The following is a 20736-nucleotide window of genomic DNA, read 5'->3' on the forward strand; positions in this document are numbered from 1 at the left end:
GAATGATATGGCAAAGTTCCGATGCATTTTAATATGAAAGACATTAGTGAAAGTAATCTGCCTGGATTTTTGAGACTTTCATCAAAATTTTATACTAGGCGATGTATTGTTGCAGGTTTGCAGGGATTAAGACTTAATCCTATATTTCTCTTGGAAGGCAATGAGCGATGCTTAATCGTGCTACACAATCCCAAGACTTCAAGAAGCTACATAAGCTTGTTAGAGCTTTTTTTTTTTGAGGGGGGAAAAAAAGGAAACCAATTCTACTAGCTTCATAAGCAGAAGTTACCTAAAAAGAGTTTTCTCTTTCTGCAGAAGAAAGTATAGCATTGCCCAACCCCTTGGTCTGTCTATAGATGATGAAATGCTCCTCTAATGATACTGAGAAGTTGCCTTTTACAGTTTCCTGCCTCTTTTTAGTGCTGTTGTCACTTTTGTTTCTAATCTGTTACTTGGGTAAGTCATTCTCTGTGTGCCTGTATATTCTTGCCTACACTTCATACTTGTGTGTTTTTAAGAACTGACTGTGCAGCTGTAGATAGAAGTGCCACTGAGGTTGATGAGACCTCTGCTTCAAAGCACACATTGGTAGTAGTTAATATACATCTACATTTATGGTTTTGGACTAAAACTTTTTTTGCTGTCACAGTTAAACACCTAAAAGGACTTTGTTCTTTAAGAGGTAGAAATTTAAGCTACTGAACACCTTCAGCTGTCTCCTGTCTTTGGGAAGAATTGTTGGTTCCTAACAATCAGGGAGGGGTGGGGTGGGGGAGAGAAGTGGGGGAGAACATTGCCTAATGCCTAAAACCTTTCTAGGTGTACTGAGCTAGGGCAGCTAATAAATTTTTCATGCATTGAACTCAGCAGTGCCATTTTTGAGGAAGGAGGTAAAAGAAATAACTAAGCACTAAGCTGTCTTTACTAACTCCTATCTCTGTCGCTACTGCCTTTCTTCCTTTGTGCTGCCTGAACTAGCCCTGACCTGGCTTCATCTGAGGTAGTTTCTGAGGAACCAGCTGATACTGTGCATGATGCTGATGAGCTTTTTCACAAGTAAGCAATACTAAAACCTTGCAAGGCTGGGCAACTTCCAGAATATAGTTATAAAGCAAAACTATATTGTGCATTAATGTAATACCAGCAAAACTAGAGAAACATGTACTGTCAGACTTGTGACTAGAACACCTTTGTAGATGCTGTGGATTTTGACAAGCTCATGAATACACAGGTTAGAGTTGTCTTTATGAGCCAGTGCTGTTACACACTGCTCTAAAATGAGGCAATGTCAGTTGTATATTAAGTTTTGTAACTATTCACAAATAAAGGAAAAACATAAAAGTAACTTGTCAAAAGTACTGAGATTTGGGAGTATGTTTTAAGTGCCTTGTATGCAAAAGGCTAATGTTTGCTGACCACCTCTTCTACTTTTAAGTGAAGGGTGATAGAAAGGACTGAAATCACTGCAGAATGGGCTTCCCCTCTCAAAATGGAAAAAAAAAAAAAGTACAGCTCTCAGTTGACTTGTGATACAAAACTGGTAAAACAAGGGATTCTTTTTTTCTTTCAGGTTTAAACGGTCAGAGCTTCAAACTTTTCAATTCTGCACCAACCTAATGAGTTTCAGAAGTTGTCAAGAATATGAATAAGAAAAATCTTAGTCTGTTGCCTGGTCCTTTATAGACTCTGTGTGTGTGTGTATCTAGCATATTGTGGCTTCCTTCATAGTTTCTCAGACATCCTATCAAATAACTTCAGTTCTTTTAGTGTCCTACAAGTGGTGGTTTTGGTTGTAAAATTGTCTTTTCTAACTGCAGTTTTCTGTAAAGGCCTCTCTCACAGACTGATGCACTCTAGGTTAACCACAATCTTCATCCTCTGTGTAAACCCTGAATTATGTGGTTCTAAGTATTGTTTAATATGGCTCAATTTAAAACACGTTTTCCCTCTCTTCCCCTAGGTTTGTGTGTAAAAATAATGGGGTCTTATTTGAGAATCAGTTGCTACAAATTGGATTGAAATCTGAATTTCGACAGAACCTGGGTAAGATCTTTCAGGCCAGGTGGTTAGCTGTCTGCATTATCAGTGGCAATGCCAGCATGATATTGCACATAGGACTTGCTTTTCAGTTACTCTAAGAGGGAAATGTGATTTCAGACCTAACCTGTCTTAAGATCTTCATTGTTCTTGTGTCCCTGGCTTCTGTGTGGGTTCTTGTTTCCTTAAACTTTTTGGTTGTTTTGGTAGCTGAGATGAAATGGGAGTGTTAAGTGGTACTGTAAGCTCCAGCTCTTCCTGCCTTGTTGTAAGGCTGGTACAGCCAGGGTTATAAAGGACCATTCTCCTCAACTTTTGTATCCTACAGTATAGCTTATTGTAATATGATACACAAGACATTTCAGACATGTCTAGCATAGTACGTTAATGCACAAGATACTAAAAACATCTAGGAAAGAGCTGGGAATCAAACACAGGCCAGCACTAGGATTGATCTTCTGCATCACTCTTGGTACCATAATAGCTTCTTTATATAGAAAGTAACGTTCTCTGGCAACTAAAAGACTTCTGCTGATTATTTAACTGCCTGTGTGATGGCTACTGTGGGAGAGGACTGATGGTTTGTTTTATCTATTATTTAATTTTGAACTGTGAATATCTTGGGAAGATAAACCATATAAATTATGCTTTGTTTTTTAAACACTGTTTTAAAGAAAGGTAGAAAGACAATGTATTAGGTACTTGAAGCACAAGTAGTTCAGTATGATTACATATGACATACCTAAAAATCCTCATGTCTTTTGTTTTCTTTCTAGGACGTATGTTCATATTCTATGGTAATAAGACATCAACACAGTTCTTGAATTTTACTCCAACAGTAATCTGCTCAGATGACCTACAGTCAAATATCCTTAAATGCAGTAACCTGTGTCTGTTCTTATTTGGGTTTTGTGTTTTATGCCACACAAAATTATAATAAAGCTGCTGGATCAAGGCATGGTGTCCTTGAACATGAAGAAATTATAAACTTGCTGATAGCTGTCTGAAGTTCTTGTAGAAAGAGCAAGTTTTGAGCAGAGATAGAAGATTCTCTCCTTAAAGGTCTGGTTACAAACACAAATTTTACTGTTGAAATAAGGAGAAATCAGGCTGGACAAATGCGTAATGCAATTCTGTAGCTTTCTCCACGGTCATGAAGTAGCAGGGGTATAGATGTGGTGTCCTTCAAGCCCTGTGTTAGCAGATAACCTCAGATTTGAGAAGGAGGTAGAAGAATACATGTACATAAAGATGATGATACTTTAAAATAAGCTCTTAATTTACAGTTTGTCCTTGATGCTTGGTATTGCAAATTTAGGATTTCTGGGAGACTATGTAATCAAGCTTGTTTGACTCAGTGTCACTGTAATGTTCACATTGAAATGAGATAGTCCAGTGGTTTTTATTGTGAATTCAGTGCTTTCATAGCTTTTTGAGGGCATCTTTCTTTAAGAATATCCAAATAACTGAGAATTGTGTGGGCTATTGCTTCTACTGTGTGTCAGTATGGGGGGACCCCCAAAAAAACCACCAAAACTTTTTTGCTGTACAAGAATTGAGTTTTGAATATTCAGTAGCATGTAGAGAATGAATGGACACGATGCTAATTCCTCATGTAGCTTATTGGAGGATTTGCGGGGTTTTTTTTAAAGTTAGCAATTCATTGATCAGTTTCCTTAACCACTTCTTATGCCTGAATCTTCAGACAAAACCTGTTGACCCCACAGTGGATGGAGGTGCACAGGTTCAACAGGTTGTGAACATTGAATGTGTGTCAGACTTTATGGAAGCTCCAATCCTGAACATTCAATTCAGGTAAAACACATGAATTAATTGGGTGAAGGATGTTAGATTTGGCCTTGTCCTCTGACTGAAGTGTAGAATATGGACACATAAAGCTGTCTTGGGTAGATGACTTACTTGAAAAATTGATCTACCTAAGCTTTAAGCTACTAGGGGAGGTAGGGAATCCACTTGGAACAATGTGATTAAAAAAAAAAACAAACAAAAAAACTAAGCAAGAAGCCACTACTGATAAAATGTCTCTGACTTCTTTTTCTGCTATCTGTATAAAACAGCAGTCTTCCTGTTTGCTTAAGAAATCTTGACAGGAATATATGCAGTAATGTCTCCCTTCTGGAAACCAAGAACACTTCTGCAAACAACATGGACTGGAAATGTATGCAGCCAAATAGAATCTTATGTCCACTCAACATAAGCCTTTGGGGAATCCTGATTTCTGGGCTACATTCTGTTATTCTAGTCTAAAGTGGTTCTTACTGGTATGTTTTCACAGGGATGTGTTTTCACTCCTTTGATGGGTGCTATCTAGAAAGATAACAACCTATGCTGAAACCGAGATCCTTATTAGGAGTTCTGCCAATTCACTTTCATGTGCCATCTAAGCAGAGCAAATAAATTTATTAAACAGTGGATTTAAACTGTATCTTAGAAATAGCGTTATCTGCAGTTGATAGATTTTAATTGCAAACAATTGCACCTTAGTGTTCATCTTCGGTTGCTTGGTTGATTTATGCTGAGAGACTGCTGACACTGTGCTGCATACACTGTGTTCTTTCTATTCCATATGCAGGTATGGTGGAACATTTCAAAACCTTTCAGTAAAATTACCCATCACACTGAATAAATTTTTCCAGCCGACAGAGATGTCTTCTCAAGACTTTTTTCAGCGTTGGAAGCAACTGAGCAAGTAAGACTTTGTCTGTACTTGAGCTTGGGGCTCTTGTGGTGGGCCAAGAGAAGAAAACGGGTGTATTTTGAATGTAGCTGCTGCATGCCCCAACCCATACTTAATCCTGTGAGTTACAAACTCTCCCGATATAATTAGTTGCTGTTGAACAATGCTGTACATAGTACAGGTGTTATACTGTGTATTCATCTTGCCTTGTCTTGCAGTCCAAAACAAGAAGTACAGAATATCTTTAAAGCAAAACACCCGATGGATGCAGAGATCACAAAAGCAAAGGTGGGTGGTAGTATGGTATCTTTAATTCGTAATGTAAGGGTAGTGGTATAAGCAAACTTTGTACGTTTTGGTTTATATGGCAATTGCGTCATCCTGTTAAAGCGTAGGGCCATGTTGTGTAACAGACCCTTAGCAGTGCTGGGTTAAATGGACTGTTTCTCAATGTGGCTTGAATTAGATAGTTTTCAATAGCAGCTGAAAACTTGAAGCTATTTAAGAAAACACCAGTTCAGTGCTTAAAACTGAATTGGAAGATACTTCAAGCCTTAATTTAGACCAGAGTTACTAGTTAGAAAAGAAACCAAGTGACTTTTTGTAGAACTGGCTGCCTTAGGCAAAACAGAAGTGACTAGTGTAAGACAGAAATGGCTTTATCAAAAACAGGAGAGACTTGCGTTGAATTTAACTTATTTCTTGGTTGTTTTTGAGAAGAACCATTTTTTTTTTTCCAGGAACAGTTCATTATCAGGGTCACTCTGTCACTTCAAAAAATCTGTTGTAATAAATTTGGTATTGGATAATTCTTTAATGTCTTGAACACTTCAAATAAAAATTAGTTTCCTACTTGTTTTCCTAGTTGGTGGTGGCTGTGCTTGGGTAGAATTGGTATTGATGTCCTGTTGTCCCCACATCTAAATCTTCTGGGCTTCTTTCATAGATAATTGGCTTTGGGTCAGCCCTACTTGAGGAGGTAGATCCCAATCCTGCTAACTTTGTTGGTGCTGGTATCATCCATACAAAAACTACTCAGATTGGATGCTTGCTGCGCCTTGAACCCAACCTCCAGGCACAGGTAATCTGTTTAAGTATCTACAGCTTAAATACAAGTTCTTGTCTGAAATAAATATCTGTAACTTCTTAAGGTATTTATTTAAAATCACTATTGCAATAGCTAATTGTGACTGCAGACTCCAATATGAAATGAAATTATAGCAGCTGATCCTGGCCCAGTTTGGTAAGCTGCTTCTTCATAGCAATTCTCTTTCCTGTTGAAAGACATCATTGTATTATTCCAGACTCTGTGAAGTCTCACCTTCTCTTGAAGGTTTGAAACGTTTAATGTTTCTGTTTTATGCACCTTGGGACAAAATTAAGGATAATTACCTTTGCCATTTTAAATGAATAAAAGAATGATTGGTTAAAAGAGAAAACATAAGCAAACAAAGACAATGCTAAGAATATTTTTCCTCAAGCATTTTGATAGAGATTTTGCCAAAGTTAACTGAGGACTAAAAATAAGTTTTGGGTTGTAAGACTCCTGTCTTCTGAAGAAGTGGTGGTAGAGAGTGTTTAGACTTTTCCACAACATTTACTCCTCTTAAAGAAAAATTTTGGACAACATCTTGCTGTTAAAGCCTAAAAATTTTGGAACAATGGTAACTTTCAACAAGGGTTTGAAGGTGTGCTCCAGCCTATGGTTTGAAAAAGCTGTATTACTTGGCTGGCTGCCTCTGAATGTTTTAACTTGAGGTCTTTTTTCCTACCAAATCTAACAAAACAAGTAAGAGGTAACTGGCAGCTTTCACTAGCTGACTGTGTGTTCATTTGATGCCAAACTGTGTTTAAAAAGTAAATAATATTTTATGTTCTTTTTCAGATGTATAGGCTCACACTACGAACAAGTAAAGAAGCTGTATCTCAGAGATTATGTGAATTGCTGTCAGAACAGTTTTAATATTAACCATGTCAGTTTGGGTTTTTCCATTTATATCGCTGTCATCATACTGCAAATAAATGTCTTGTACATCACTGTCTGAGTACTGCAGTGTTAACCAATACCGGCTCCCTGCCTTAATAGGACTTGACCCTTGTTTGAAATTAAGACTATAAAATGTACAGTACAGGAAAGCGACTTTTCCCATTAAAAATGGCTTTTAGTGTGTTACACAAAGGGTGGGAGTGCCGTTTTGTGCTTTTTCTTTTTGCAGAGGTCAGGCTTTTAAACTTGTTAAAGGGAAATCGATTTATATGTGGTAACCAAGGATTTCAACTGGAAATGGCTGGTAACATTCTCCCTTAGTGCCTTTAACAGGTACTCCCTCTGCTCTGAGCTGAAAGAAACCGATGTAATGGTTAATTCAGATGTTAATGTAGACTCAAAACTCTGTAAATTTGAACATTGCCACAAGCCTTGTACTAGATGGAAGGGCAGATTCCAAGATGTGTTTGAATCTGATTAAAGTGAACATTTGAGTGTCACCAATCTTTGTATTTGAAAAATGCCACAGAACCAGAGTCTTAAAGTATTACTCTTGTAATCCTTTACATCTTAATGTTTTTCTGATCTTTGGAAAGTGGACTGAACACAAAAGGTATTCTTAATCCTTCTGCTTATCTCAAATAATGAGGTGAGCTTCTCTGGTAGGGGGTGAATGAGTACATGCTTGTCCATTGTTAGTCAAACTGAAGTCGAATATTCTGTCCTGTGTTTTTTTCTGTTTCCATCAGATTTAGCAAGTAATAGTTCTAATGATGTGATATAACTAACTGCAGAGTCTGGTACTGTATAAAAGTGGATGTGGGAAGAAATGGGCCCTTGAAGGGCCGTAAGGCATGCACTATTTCAGATGAAAATGTAACTTTAAATAGTAGGGTTTTTCCCCAGTGCACAGTAATGTTAAAACTGGAGAGGTTGAATAACTGATATCTGAACAGTTTCCTGTCTGTCAGCGGTGGTACAAATATCCAACATGGTGTAGAAGACTTGTGTTGAGACTGAGAGTAGAAGGCCCCAAAATGTTCAGCTTTTATAGTGGTTTTTACAACCAAAGCCTCTGTAACTTGTTCCACATCAGCAAACTCTTTGCAGCCTCTCTGCAGAAATAAGTGCACACAACTTTGGCTCACACTCTTCAAGCCTTGAGGAGCAACAAAGGCTCCTAAAACAAAGCAGCTGAGGTAGTGCAGTTAGAAACTGTGGGCAGTTGTCAGCAAATGCTGCAGGTCATGATGAATGAAGTCAGCTACTGCTGATATGAGAAGTGAAGCTCAGATCAAGATTTCCTCAAGGTTATTTAGAGGAAGCCTGGGACTGGTGTCTCACAGCACATACAGCCAAGTGTGCCCATGAAATAAACGTTTTGAGTGATAGTGATGACCTTGAAAATATATATAAATGAGGCTCCTGTCATGCTGCCCAGTGCACAGCAGGGGACAGGATTCTGCATGATTGAGTGTGCCTTGCTTTTTTTCTTCAGTGCTTTGAGTTAAATGATACAACTGGGTGATTATTAATTTGGTTTGGTTGAAGGCTAGTGATCATACTTGAGTGCAGGTGAAAAATGAGGCACAAAGGTTTGGCTGTGGTGTTTGGATTTGGGGAGATTTTGTTTTTGTTTTTCCAGAAATGGCTGGTAACTGTGGATGTTATGACTGAAAACTTGGCTATAGACCTGGTGTTTCTGCAAAAGTTCTCTTGAACAATTGGCTGTTTTATGGTGTTTCAGGTAGCTAATTGAGACTCTTTGATCACACACTTTGTCTTTGAAAATCTTCATGAGTAGTTTCTGCAGTCAGGTTGGGCAGTTGGCAAAGAACTGATGGACTACCTTATGTTTTGTCCTTTGGATGCCATATGTCTCTTTATTACACCTGTTATCTTAATCGTGCTGTTGGCTGCTATATTAAAAATCTGATGTGCTGAACTAAAGGGAGTCTTGGCAAAGACAGGGAGGAGCTTCTGTTTCTGTTTTTTTTTTTTTTCAAATCCTGTTGTGTATCTTGTCCCCTTGAAAATGTTCTGTGCCCTCATTAAAGGACACCTTGAGACACTGCACTACTTCAGTTCACTTTGCTTTGGTTCAATCTGTGCTAAAATGTGCATTAAAAACATGGGAAGGATGGGGGTGAGGGGAAAGTGTCTTTTCAGTGGTGACTGTGTTAAGCTTATGACTGCTCACACTTTGTATTAAATGTCAGCTCAATGAAGCCGTGAGCAGAAAAGTGAACAAATTAAGGACAAACACTTGATTATTTTTTTTGTGAGTGGTTAACTTACCAAAGTGATGTATTCTGTCAAGCAGACAAAGTAATTTCTGCAGTAAACAGTGTTATTGTTTTTAAGTACAGTATTTTCAGGCATTGACATGTGAAAATAACTGAATAGCAAAACAGGTAGCATATGTTCATTCTTGACCTACACTCCAGTATGTAATACTTATGGTGATTGTCTTATTTGTATAAAACAAAGTTCTTGTCAAATTAAGTGGAGAATTTTCATATAGAAGACTATATATTAGACTATATTCATCAGAAGAACATATTAAGATTAAATAAATGATTAGAACCATAATCAAACTGTCCTTTTTTGTCTGGGGGCATGGAGTTGTAAAGAATACTTGCCTGAAATGGTTGTTATGGAACAATTGATGTGTAATGGTAAATTCTTTTCTGCAAACTACTGGTGGGTTGTGTTCAGTTGAGTCTTATCTGGCCTGCAGATTTCTGCTCCCCCACTGAGTGTGTTTATGGCTTTTTTGTTTTGATGTGTTTGGTCACATGTTACAAATAAGTGGTAAAACAAAAACAAAAAACCCCAAAAACCCACTTGATGTAACATCTGTCTTCCTATAGTGTTTAACAACAGTAAGTATAGTGCATGCTGCAGTAAACTGGTGTAACAGTGGAGTGTAATTGAGGCTATGAAGCATGCACCTGTATTAACACAGGCAGGACTTGTAAAAAAGTTGATGTTGCTGTAAAAGAAGAGTATCTAAACTGCTAAATAACCTCACTCAAGCTTTAAATGTATGTTTCAGCTTCTTAGCACTTCTCTAAAACTTGCTAAAAGAAAAAAAAAGCACCTGGGCACCATGAGCTTTTGTGCATTCATACAACTTTTTCTTGAATTAATTGCAAACAAAGTAGTAAAGAATACTAGCAGCAAGTAGAAACCGCTTGTGAGTGAGCCACCTGTATCCTGTCAGACACATATTGTCTTTGATTTCTTGCAGAGAAATACCCTGCAAATTTCTGCTTTGTCTGAAAGCCACTATGTGTCTGTGTTAATGATGTTTCTAGAAATGTCCCACCCCACTAAGGGTGCATATAGAAACCTCACAATTAGCTTTTGGTTCATGTAGTGCTTTGCTTTCTGATAGCAGCTGTGTATGGATGGCAAGCACCAAGTGCTTGTCTCCACTTTAAAAGGGAACAGGTCACCTCAGTACCTCACTCTTCTCCAGTGAAGTAATGGGCTATTCCACAGGTCCTAGTTCTACTATAGTGAACCTAACAGACTATTTTCAGTTAAAATAATTGGTCAAATGATGAGAAATAAGTTAGCAAATTCAATTCCTTCTACTTTATTCAAAAGTCAAATTTCTGTTATCACACAGTGCCTAGGTCAGTTCTTATTCTCTGGTTAAATATTGCCCTGAGCAAGACCAGACAGTCTGACATGGTCTTCCCTCCCAAACCCCACCCTGCCTGTTCTTCATTATTTTTTTTTCCTCCCCTGCACCCCCCAACCCCTTCCTGATCAGGAATAATTTTATCAGTTAACTTCATTGACACTCCAGGTAGCTGCTCAGGAAGCAGCACTGCAGGGCTATCCCGTGTAATCAATACAAGAGAACTCCCAGCAATGAGCAGTCGCTGTGGAAATGTTAAATTGTGATCAGTGTTTAATTAAAAAAAAAAAATTGGTATCTGAGGCCATCTGGAGGTCTGGCTAGTGTATGCAACTGTCAAAGTTACAAACACAGCCACCAAATACGATTATTTCTGTAATGAGCCTTTTTCCAGGGTTATCTGGGTCTTGGCATGGTAGTTGGAATTCCTTCTTAAGAAGTTGCAGTGGCCTACAGCAGCCACATGCTGTGTTGACCATCATCTTCTCAACATTCAACCTGTTTGAAGAGAGGGAGGATCAGTTAGGATTTGTATACAGCATTTTAGGCTTGCAGCTTTTCAAGTATTTGAACTTTTTTTTTCTTATGGTGGAAAGTTTAGAGAGGAGAGCACAACCCTTAGAGTTTAACAGTTCTGTCAACTACAGAACTACAAACAGAGCAGCAATTGACTCAAGTTCTCATGATGACTACTGTAGGAGTTCAGAGACTTTTCAAAGGTCTTAGAGCTGTTAGACCTCAGACCTTACTGGAAAACTAACAGGATTTGATTTCCCTATTCTCCTTTTGCACTTCTGAAAATCATAAACTATAAACTTTTTTCAAGTTGTGCACTGGACTACTTACAGTTTGCAAAAAGGTCCCTGGTATGATTTGTTTAACAAAGATGCTAAATTGTGGATGTTCCTTTTGCACAGTTCCTGGAGGAAGGAAAATCCCTTTTACTCTGAACTGTCAGCACCAGAATCTAAGCTGAAAACTGCACAACTGTAATGTTGATTCTAGGTTGTGAGTGAGGTCAGTTAACAAAGCAGAGGTAGATTTCCACATATCTTGCTGAACTAACAGGAATAGGTGGGTGAAGTGATAGCTTGAATAAGCAGATGAGATTTAGATTCTCTTCTGATAGTACTGTTTTTCTGTTATACTGTTGCTTTTCTGACAGCATTCAACCAACTGTGCTGATGGACTTGCTCCTATCTTTTGGGGGTTTTTTTGGTTGGTGGGAAGTTGTATAAATAGTTGTATAAATGTAGGCTAGAATTCAGCTATGGGAACCAGATAGTTACAGAAAAAATATTTTTGAAAAATCTCTGTAAAGGGGAGAAAAGTCTGCTTGGTCTCAATTAAAACAAAACTTTTTTTAACCACAACTTTCTTAGTGATTGTGATGAACCTTAATAACTCTAAAAATCTTCCTCCAGGCTTCACAACACTTTTGAAAACTCTCAAGATGCAAAGTCAATTACTCAGTCTTCAAAATGCTGGGGGATACCTGAACTTTGAAGGGGATAGCTTTTAGCTTCAACATTAATTTAAATTAGTTTTTGCAAAAGCAAAACTCTTCATTGCTTTCCTGTTCTTGAACATTGTAATTTGCTTGGATTGTTTGGAATATAACAATTTTAATTTTTTTCCCAAATAACTGTGAACTCTGCTGTACTGCTGCAGTGACTTTAGTTTTACTGAAGCCTTGATTCTCTGAGTAGTCTCCTAATGACCAATCAGACATCACACTTGTAACTAAAATATCCCTGAGAATGTTATGAGACAACTGAAGTGACATTATGTATTTAGGTGAGACAAATTTCTTACTTTGCTGCCTTGGCTATTTGAAAACAGGTATTTGTGGTCTAACTGACCTTTTCTGTCTTCAAAAACAAACAAGAAAACCCAACAAAAAAGCCCCCCCAAAACTGCAGTATTGGTCCCTGTTTTGTTTTGTTAAAAAAAAAAACCCAAACAAAAAACAAAAACCCACAAAAAACCCACCAACTTCAAGTGAGACAACATCCCTTGTTTAAATTGTAAATCCCTAGTACTAAATGGCCTTATTAGTGTTGTTTGTAGCTAGCTGGCTTACACTGCAATGTTATATTGCTGGATAGATGCCAACCACATTTTTCTCCCTGAATTACAAAGGTGTGACAGTTAACAAATACCACTACTTAGAGATGGCCAAATAAAAAGAAACAATTTTAGTACTACACAATCTCTCAACTATCCTTACTTTGTTGAAGATGGACATGATCCTTCACATCGGCTTAAAGTGACATTTGTAGAACAGCCTTTGTAAGTTATTTTTTCTTCATATTTGAGTTCTCTACAACGCTCTGTCAAATGTAAAAAGAAAATATTATAGCAGAAATTTATCTTTGTCTTCTCGAGTAGCCTTTGCTGGATGCCAAAAGCCTCCATACTTGGGTTTCATGGAAAACCATTCCTATTACATGGGACAATTAACAAGTCACAAGTGAGTAACACAGCAAGAGATGGTTTTAAACTAGGCACTGAAGGTGCATGAGAGAGTTACCCTGGAGGACAACTAAGAAAATGCAAGTTGGTGGAATTACAAATGAGCAAAATATTCCTGTTAAGAATATAGTGCAAATTCAGTCCAGCAGGAAAAAACTCTAATCCATTGCTAAGAACACAAAGATGCCAATAAAATAACCAGCTGGCTAATTCTGGTGGAATTATTTCTAGTTACAAGACTTTTTAATGGATTTTACTTATTTGAAAAAAGCTTAATGTAGACATTTTAAGGATTTATTTATTTATAGGCAGCCAGAAGTTCACAACTTAAATACCTGCCCACAATCAGTCTTTCCTTACTAGATGGAATGTATAATGCTCTGTACTGGATAATGATTATATGTATAGATCTTGCATTTTCTACTGACTTGCAGCAAGACACTAAGCACTTTTTGAAGCAAAAAGCTGACTGCAAACACAGGTTTTCTAATGAGTTTAAAGATTGTGTTTGAAATTTATATTAAGGAGAGCAAAGATGTTGAATACTATGAAGGCAATTCATGCACCTCTTGTGCTGCTCCTGTACAATGCTCTTCTGAGCACATTCAGGTTCCCTGCTTGGAAAAAAGGTTATGGATGAAACCTGAATATTGTTTCAGGGAAGACTCAGTTAATACTGTAGAAGGAATTTGGGGATGTGTCCTTGGAAAAAGAAGGCAACTAATAACTGGATGCTAGACTAAGGTACTATACCTGTATCTCACAAATGAAGAGCTAGACCAGTATTTAACTTATCTTTCTGAACTGAAAGCTACCAGAATGGCTCAGTTTAGGGCTGAAAAAATGTGCAGAGAAGGGAGAAGAACTTGTTAGCAGCTTTCTGAACTTAGGAAATAAATAGTGGGAGGTACTGCCTGTTAACTGCAAGGAACAAACCCAGTAATGGTATGGTTAGGAAGATACTGTTCAGAAGCACTTCTCTTAGAAAAAGAATGTGAACAAAATCTAAAACAGGCACCAAAACCATAATTATACTGGGGAAAAATCCTGCTTATGAGAGTTCCTACTTGGATTCCTCTTCTGTGAGGTGAAAATTACGAGGATGCAGTCTGTGAAAGCAGGGTCCAAGGGAGTGGGGCAAATCCCATCTCCTTATGACAAACTGTCATTTCCTGATGCTCACACAGTCAATTTGAGCCTCCTTTCTGCTAAAAAAACACCCTGAAACCAGCCTCTCTGGTACTGCATTACTTGTAAAATGGTGGGAGGAAGGACAGACTGCATTCAGTCGCTTGCTCTGCAGGTAGGTAATTCTGCCATGCCTTGTGGCTGAGCTGACTGACCTGTACAAGCTGCGCACTGCTGCCAAGGTTAATGGTGAAAACAGAGATGAAAGGTTCTGCTACAGGTGACTGTACCCGCTGTTATATATCAATTTTCACATCACTGTTTGAGAGTAGTAGTTAACCACAAATACAGTTTCCTTAGTTGACTATTTAGGACCTTTTGTGTAAATCAGTCTTCTGCAGTAAGACTCAGTAGGTGATGTCTTGGATGACTTGAGCATGGTGTTCCTCTTTGTTCATTTTTTGTCACTGTTAGAGATAAGCTTCTGGTTCAGCAACAATGGAATGGAGGACTGTGTGTGAAGACTTGCAACAACTAAAGAAATAGCATATACGTCTGGAAAAATTTTTAACAGGTGCTTCAAAGATAAAAAGATGCAAATACTTATAATCATTATTAAGTAGAGTAGAAAAGGGCAGGCCTATTATAATGCCACACGTCCCTCCTAATTCTTGAAAAAGACAAGGCAAGTGAAGGCCGTAACTCGTGGGAGGTGAGGTTGTACATTCTTTATGAGTTAAACACACAGAAAATGAGAACGAATGGTGAAAGTGATATATGACAGTGGAGAAGGCAATAGAAAAGAAGGCAGTATGATATGGTAAATGTACACTTTCCAGATAGTTTCTCCTTTGTTGAACCCTCCCAAAAGAGAATGCAAAGTAGCTGAAATTGAGATGTTAACTCTTCTGTGGGTCCTCAAATACTGGTTAAAACAAACAACATACAAAAAAGAACCACACAGGAAATCTACCTTCCATTCACAGATTGAACAGTGCATATGTCATTCTTGTTTATTCTTAGAAGGGTTAATCCATATCCTAGGAACTGTTGAATAAAACCTGTATCTAAACCTATCACTGTTTCTAAACAGGACTATAAAACTAGGCCTCTGCTACCTACAGAGATTACCGTTAAAAATTTATAGGTATCTGCTGTTCAACCACACGAGTGTTCCTGACTCCTGTACTTTAGATCCTAAAGTAGGACAGTTCCATTTCAAACCAGGAGCGAGGATGTTGCTTTGTGTGTGCCTCCCTTTACATGAAATGGTGCAGAAATTATAGAATGTGGTATTCCTTTAGTTAAAACATAATTAGGTTTTAATTATGCACAGGAGCCAAAAAACATCACTGTACCTTGAAAACTGAGAAAACAGTATCCTGAAGAAGAGATACCAAAGAATGCTCAAGTGTGCAGAAAGAGTATATGAGAGCTAACAGAAGGACTGCAGGGTAAGTCAAGAGATAGCCTGTCCAAATAAAAGGCATCTTTCTTAAATTGCTTTACTGGGATTTTAAGATTAAAAACCAAATGATTCTGTGACTCTCCTGGTCTACATCCTCTCAGCCTCCTTAACTCACACTTTTTAATGTTTACATCAGTATATAGCAGGAAACCTATTACAAAATCAAAGATTTTGGACAACTACTCTACAAAAAATAACTGCAGAAAGGACAAAAAGAAAAGAATGCACCAGTGCATACAAATGGTATTGTAGCCAAAGAATATGTAATGTAAGAATTCATACACTCATGAAAGGAAAGATGTGCTAAAAACAAAAACATGATATAGGAAATAACATGGATGTGCTTTACCTTGGGGCACTGTTAATGGTACAACAGAAGACAAGGATGTTGAAAGTCTAGAGATGAAAGGAGATGATGTAGTGCGGGTAGTGGTTAATGTTGTCGTTCGCAAAGAAGTTCTTTCAACTGACTCTGTAGAAGCAGTAGTAATAACACTGGGAGCAAAAGTAATTGTTGTAGATAAAACAGTTGGGATCAAAACTGGAGTGGACTTGGCAAAGATACTGGTAGGAACTACTAATGAAGATGTTTTGCCATGTGGAGTTAATGTGGTGTTTTGAGAGGAATAATATGTAGTACTCTTAGCAGAACTAAATGTGGAAGTAGTGCGGGGTGTATAGGTTGGGATGGTGGTTGAGGCCAAAGCAGAAGAAAATGTAGATGTGGCGGCAGATGTCAGCCGGGTGCTGAGAGGGCTGCTGTGGGCAGACGGCGAGCTGGGACTTGGAGGCGTCCTTGTCAGAGGGACTTCTGCGGTGCTAGCAGAAATCGCCTCTCTGGAGACAGAGGTCTTGGCGGTGCTGCTGGCGGAGGTGGCGGCGGTGGTCTTCTGCGTGGTCAGAGGTGGCACAATGTGTGGCACGGTTGTCTTCTCGTGGGTGACGTCTGCTGGGAGGAAAGCACGGGCTGACTGAGGGTGGCAAGCCAAGAGGGTAGGGTGAAGGAGATGGGAAGAAACGCTGGGCTAGGGCCTCGGGCAAGAAAAGCAGCCCCGTATCGCCCTGAGTCTTGCTGAGCAAGAGAGAGGATTGGGCTTTTGGCTTCTTCCCTAAGCCTCTCCATCCTGCTTAGACCCAGTTGGGGCCAGCGTGTGTGCCAGTCAGCGGTGGATTGACCCTGGCTGGATGCTAAGCACCCAGCCAGCCACTCACTCACTGCCCCTCAGTGGGAATGGGGAGCGAATCAGAAATGTAAAAGCAAAACAGCCCACACAGGTGCAGACACAGAGGGGTTTCAGAAGTGAAGAAACTAAAGGAGAAGCAAACCCCAAACCACCCGTAAGATGCAAAGGCAATCACTTTGCCCCCCCCCCCCCACCAGCGGCCAATGCCCAGCTAGTCTCTGAGCAATGGCTACTGGGGGAAAAACTCCACACCCCCTCCCTCCCCCCCATTTTACTACTCAGCATGACGTTCTGTGATACGTGGACTATCTCCTTGACCCTGTGGGTCAGCTAATCTGGCTGTGTCCCTGACCACCTCCTGCCCACCCGTTGCCCACTCCCCATCAGGCAGAGCAAAAACCAGAGAAGTCCTGGATGCCGTGCTAGCACTCCACAGCAATAGCTAAAGCACTTGTGCACTGTCAACACTAGCTTGGACACACACCTGAAACACAGCGCTAGACAACCTGCTAGAACGCAAATGAGCTCCACCCCCACCAGAATCAGTACGCAGGCCCAGGGCTGCAGCAGGTACCAGGCTGGGCAAAGGCAGCAGGAAGGGAGGGCGAAGTACCAAAACAAATCCGGAAGCACCAGATCTGGAAGTTGTTGGAAGGAAGGAGGGGTGAAAGGAAGGAAGGAAGGAAGGAAGGAAGAAAGGAAGGAACGAACAAGAGTAAGAGCGGGGAAGAAGAACAGACAGAAAAAGCAGAAAGGGTAGGAGGAAGCCTTACAAGACTGTGAGGAGCTCAGCCGTGTTGAGGACACGGTTGAGGAGGGAGAAGCAGCAGGCGACGGCAGGGCGCTGGTTTTGGCTGTGGAGGGTGTGGAGGACTCCGGTGCAGGCGACTCTGTTGGAGCAGTCGTCGTCGGGGAAGAGGGCTTGGGCCTTAGGGTCGTAGGCGTAGGCTTGGGGCTGGCGGTTGGCGCCACCGTGGAGGAGACGGTGGAAGTGGCGGCAGATGTCAGCCGGGTGCTGAGAGGGCTGCTGTGGGCAGACGGCGAGCTGGGACTTGGAGGCGTCCTTGTCAGAGGGACTTCTGCGGTGCTAGCAGAAATCGCCTCTCTGGAGACAGAGGTCTTGGCGGTGCTGCTGGCGGAGGTGGCGGCGGTGGTCTTCTGCGTGGTCAGAGGTGGCACAATGTGTGGCACGGTTGTCTTCTCGTGGGTGACGTCTGCTGGGAGGAAAGCACGGGCTGACTGAGGGTGGCAAGCCAAGAGGGTAGGGTGAAGGAGATGGGAAGAAACGCTGGGCTAGGGCCTCGGGCAAGAAAAGCAGCCCCGTATCGCCCTGAGTCTTGCTGAGCAAGAGAGAGGATTGGGCTTTTGGCTTCTTCCCTAAGCCTCTCCATCCTGCTTAGACCCAGTTGGGGCCAGCGTGTGTGCCAGTCAGCGGTGGATTGACCCTGGCTGGATGCTAAGCACCCAGCCAGCCACTCACTCACTGCCCCTCAGTGGGAATGGGGAGCGAATCAGAAATGTAAAAGCAAAACAGCCCACACAGGTGCAGACACAGAGGGGTTTCAGAAGTGAAGAAACTAAAGGAGAAGCAAACCCCAAACCACCCGTAAGATGCAAAGGCAATCACTTTGCCCCCCCCCCCCCACCAGCGGCCAATGCCCAGCTAGTCTCTGAGCAATGGCTACTGGGGGAAAAACTCCACACCCCCTCCCTCCCCCCCATTTTACTACTCAGCATGACGTTCTGTGATACGTGGACTATCTCCTTGACCCTGTGGGTCAGCTAATCTGGCTGTGTCCCTGACCACCTCCTGCCCACCCGTTGCCCACTCCCCATCAGGCAGAGCAAAAACCAGAGAAGTCCTGGATGCCGTGCTAGCACTCCACAGCAATAGCTAAAGCACTTGTGCACTGTCAACACTAGCTTGGACACACACCTGAAACACAGCGCTAGACAACCTGCTAGAACGCAAATGAGCTCCACCCCCACCAGAATCAGTACGCAGGCCCAGGGCTGCAGCAGGTACCAGGCTGGGCAAAGGCAGCAGGAAGGGAGGGCGAAGTACCAAAACAAATCCGGAAGCACCAGATCTGGAAGTTGTTGGAAGGAAGGAGGGGTGAAAGGAAGGAAGGAAGGAAGGAAGGAAGAAAGGAAGGAACGAACAAGAGTAAGAGCGGGGAAGAAGAACAGACAGAAAAAGCAGAAAGGGTAGGAGGAAGCCTTACAAGACTGTGAGGAGCTCAGCCGTGTTGAGGACACGGTTGAGGAGGGAGAAGCAGCAGGCGACGGCAGGGCGCTGGTTTTGGCTGTGGAGGGTGTGGAGGACTCCGGTGCAGGCGACTCTGTTGGAGCAGTCGTCGTCGGGGAAGAGGGCTTGGGCCTTAGGGTCGTAGGCGTAGGCTTGGGGCTGGCGGTTGGCGCCACCGTGGAGGAGACGGTGGAAGTGGCGGCAGATGTCAGCCGGGTGCTGAGAGGGCTGCTGTGGGCAGACGGCGAGCTGGGACTTGGAGGCGTCCTTGTCAGAGGGACTTCTGCGGTGCTAGCAGAAATCGCCTCTCTGGAGACAGAGGTCTTGGCGGTGCTGCTGGCGGAGGTGGCGGCGGTGGTCTTCTGCGTGGTCAGAGGTGGCACAATGTGTGGCACGGTTGTCTTCTCGTGGGTGACGTCTGCTGGGAGGAAAGCACGGGCTGACTGAGGGTGGCAAGCCAAGAGGGTAGGGTGAAGGAGATGGGAAGAAACGCTGGGCTAGGGCCTCGGGCAAGAAAAGCAGCCCCGTATCGCCCTGAGTCTTGCTGAGCAAGAGAGAGGATTGGGCTTTTGGCTTCTTCCCTAAGCCTCTCCATCCTGCTTAGACCCAGTTGGGGCCAGCGTGTGTGCCAGTCAGCGGTGGATTGACCCTGGCTGGATGCTAAGCACCCAGCCAGCCACTCACTCACTGCCCCTCAGTGGGAATGGGGAGCGAATCAGAAATGTAAAAGCAAAACAGCCCACACAGGTGCAGACACAGAGGGGTTTCAGAAGTGAAGAAACTAAAGGAGAAGCAAACCCCAAACCACCCGTAAGATGCAAAGGCAATCACTTTGCCCCCCCCCCCCACCAGCGGCCAATGCCCAGCTAGTCTCTGAGCAATGGCTACTGGGGGAAAAACTCCACACCCCCTCCCTCCCCCCCATTTTACTACTCAGCATGACGTTCTGTGATACGTGGACTATCTCCTTGACCCTGTGGGTCAGCTAATCTGGCTGTGTCCCTGACCACCTCCTGCCCACCCGTTGCCCACTCCCCATCAGGCAGAGCAAAAACCAGAGAAGTCCTGGATGCCGTGCTAGCACTCCACAGCAATAGCTAAAGCACTTGTGCACTGTCAACACTAGCTTGGACACACACCTGAAACACAGCGCTAGACAACCTGCTAGAACGCAAATGAGCTCCACCCCCACCAGAATCAGTACGCAGGCCCAGGGCTGCAGCAGGTACCAGGCTGGGCAAAGGCAGCAGGAAGGGAGGGCGAAGTACCAAAACAAATCCGGAAGCACCAGATCTGGAAGTTGTTGGAAGGAAGGAGGGGTGAAAGGAAGGAAGGAAGGAAGGAAGGAAGGAAGAAAGGAAGGAACGAACAAGAGTAAGAGCGGGGAAGAAGAACAGACAGAAAAAGCAGAAAGGGTAGGAGGAAGCCTTACAAGACTGTGAGGAGCTCAGCCGTGTTGAGGACACGGTTGAGGAGGGAGAAGCAGCAGGCGACGGCAGGGCGCTGGTTTTGGCTGTGGAGGGTGTGGAGGACTCCGGTGCAGGCGACTCTGTTGGAGCAGTCGTCGTCGGGGAAGAGGGCTTGGGCCTTAGGGTCGTAGGCGTAGGCTTGGGGCTGGCGGTTGGCGCCACCGTGGAGGAGACGGTGGAAGTGGCGGCAGATGTCAGCCGGGTGCTGAGAGGGCTGCTGTGGGCAGACGGCGAGCTGGGACTTGGAGGCGTCCTTGTCAGAGGGACTTCTGCGGTGCTAGCAGAAATCGCCTCTCTGGAGACAGAGGTCTTGGCGGTGCTGCTGGCGGAGGTGGCGGCGGTGGTCTTCTGCGTGGTCAGAGGTGGCACAATGTGTGGCACGGTTGTCTT

The 20736-nt window shown here is 42.4% G+C and overlaps 1 protein-coding gene across 3 annotated transcripts in view; it reads left to right on the forward strand.

Annotated features, from left to right (window-relative positions):
- The window catches only part of AP2A2 (adaptor related protein complex 2 subunit alpha 2), a 48707-nt gene extending 39286 nt beyond the window's left edge, over window positions 1–9421 (forward strand). For 2 of the 3 annotated variants that reach the window (XM_075047872.1, XM_075047873.1), the window contains exons 16-22: window positions 1961–2043; window positions 2814–2903; window positions 3729–3852; window positions 4631–4747; window positions 4954–5023; window positions 5682–5816; window positions 6621–9421. In XM_075047872.1, coding sequence (XP_074903973.1) covers window positions 1961–2043; window positions 2814–2903; window positions 3729–3852; window positions 4631–4747; window positions 4954–5023; window positions 5682–5816; window positions 6621–6698 — 697 coding nt within the window. In that variant the 3' untranslated portion in view covers window positions 6699–9421. Of the gene's footprint in view, window positions 1–978; window positions 1057–1960; window positions 2044–2813; window positions 2904–3728; window positions 3853–4630; window positions 4748–4953; window positions 5024–5681; window positions 5817–6620 lie in introns of all 3 variants that reach the window. The other variant, XM_075047874.1, reaches the window with a different exon arrangement.
- Window positions 9422–20736: the final 11315 nt, after the last annotated feature.

This window comes from Buteo buteo, chromosome 16 (assembly GCF_964188355.1).
Source record: "Buteo buteo chromosome 16, bButBut1.hap1.1, whole genome shotgun sequence".
Taxonomy (NCBI): Eukaryota; Metazoa; Chordata; class Aves; order Accipitriformes; family Accipitridae; genus Buteo; species Buteo buteo.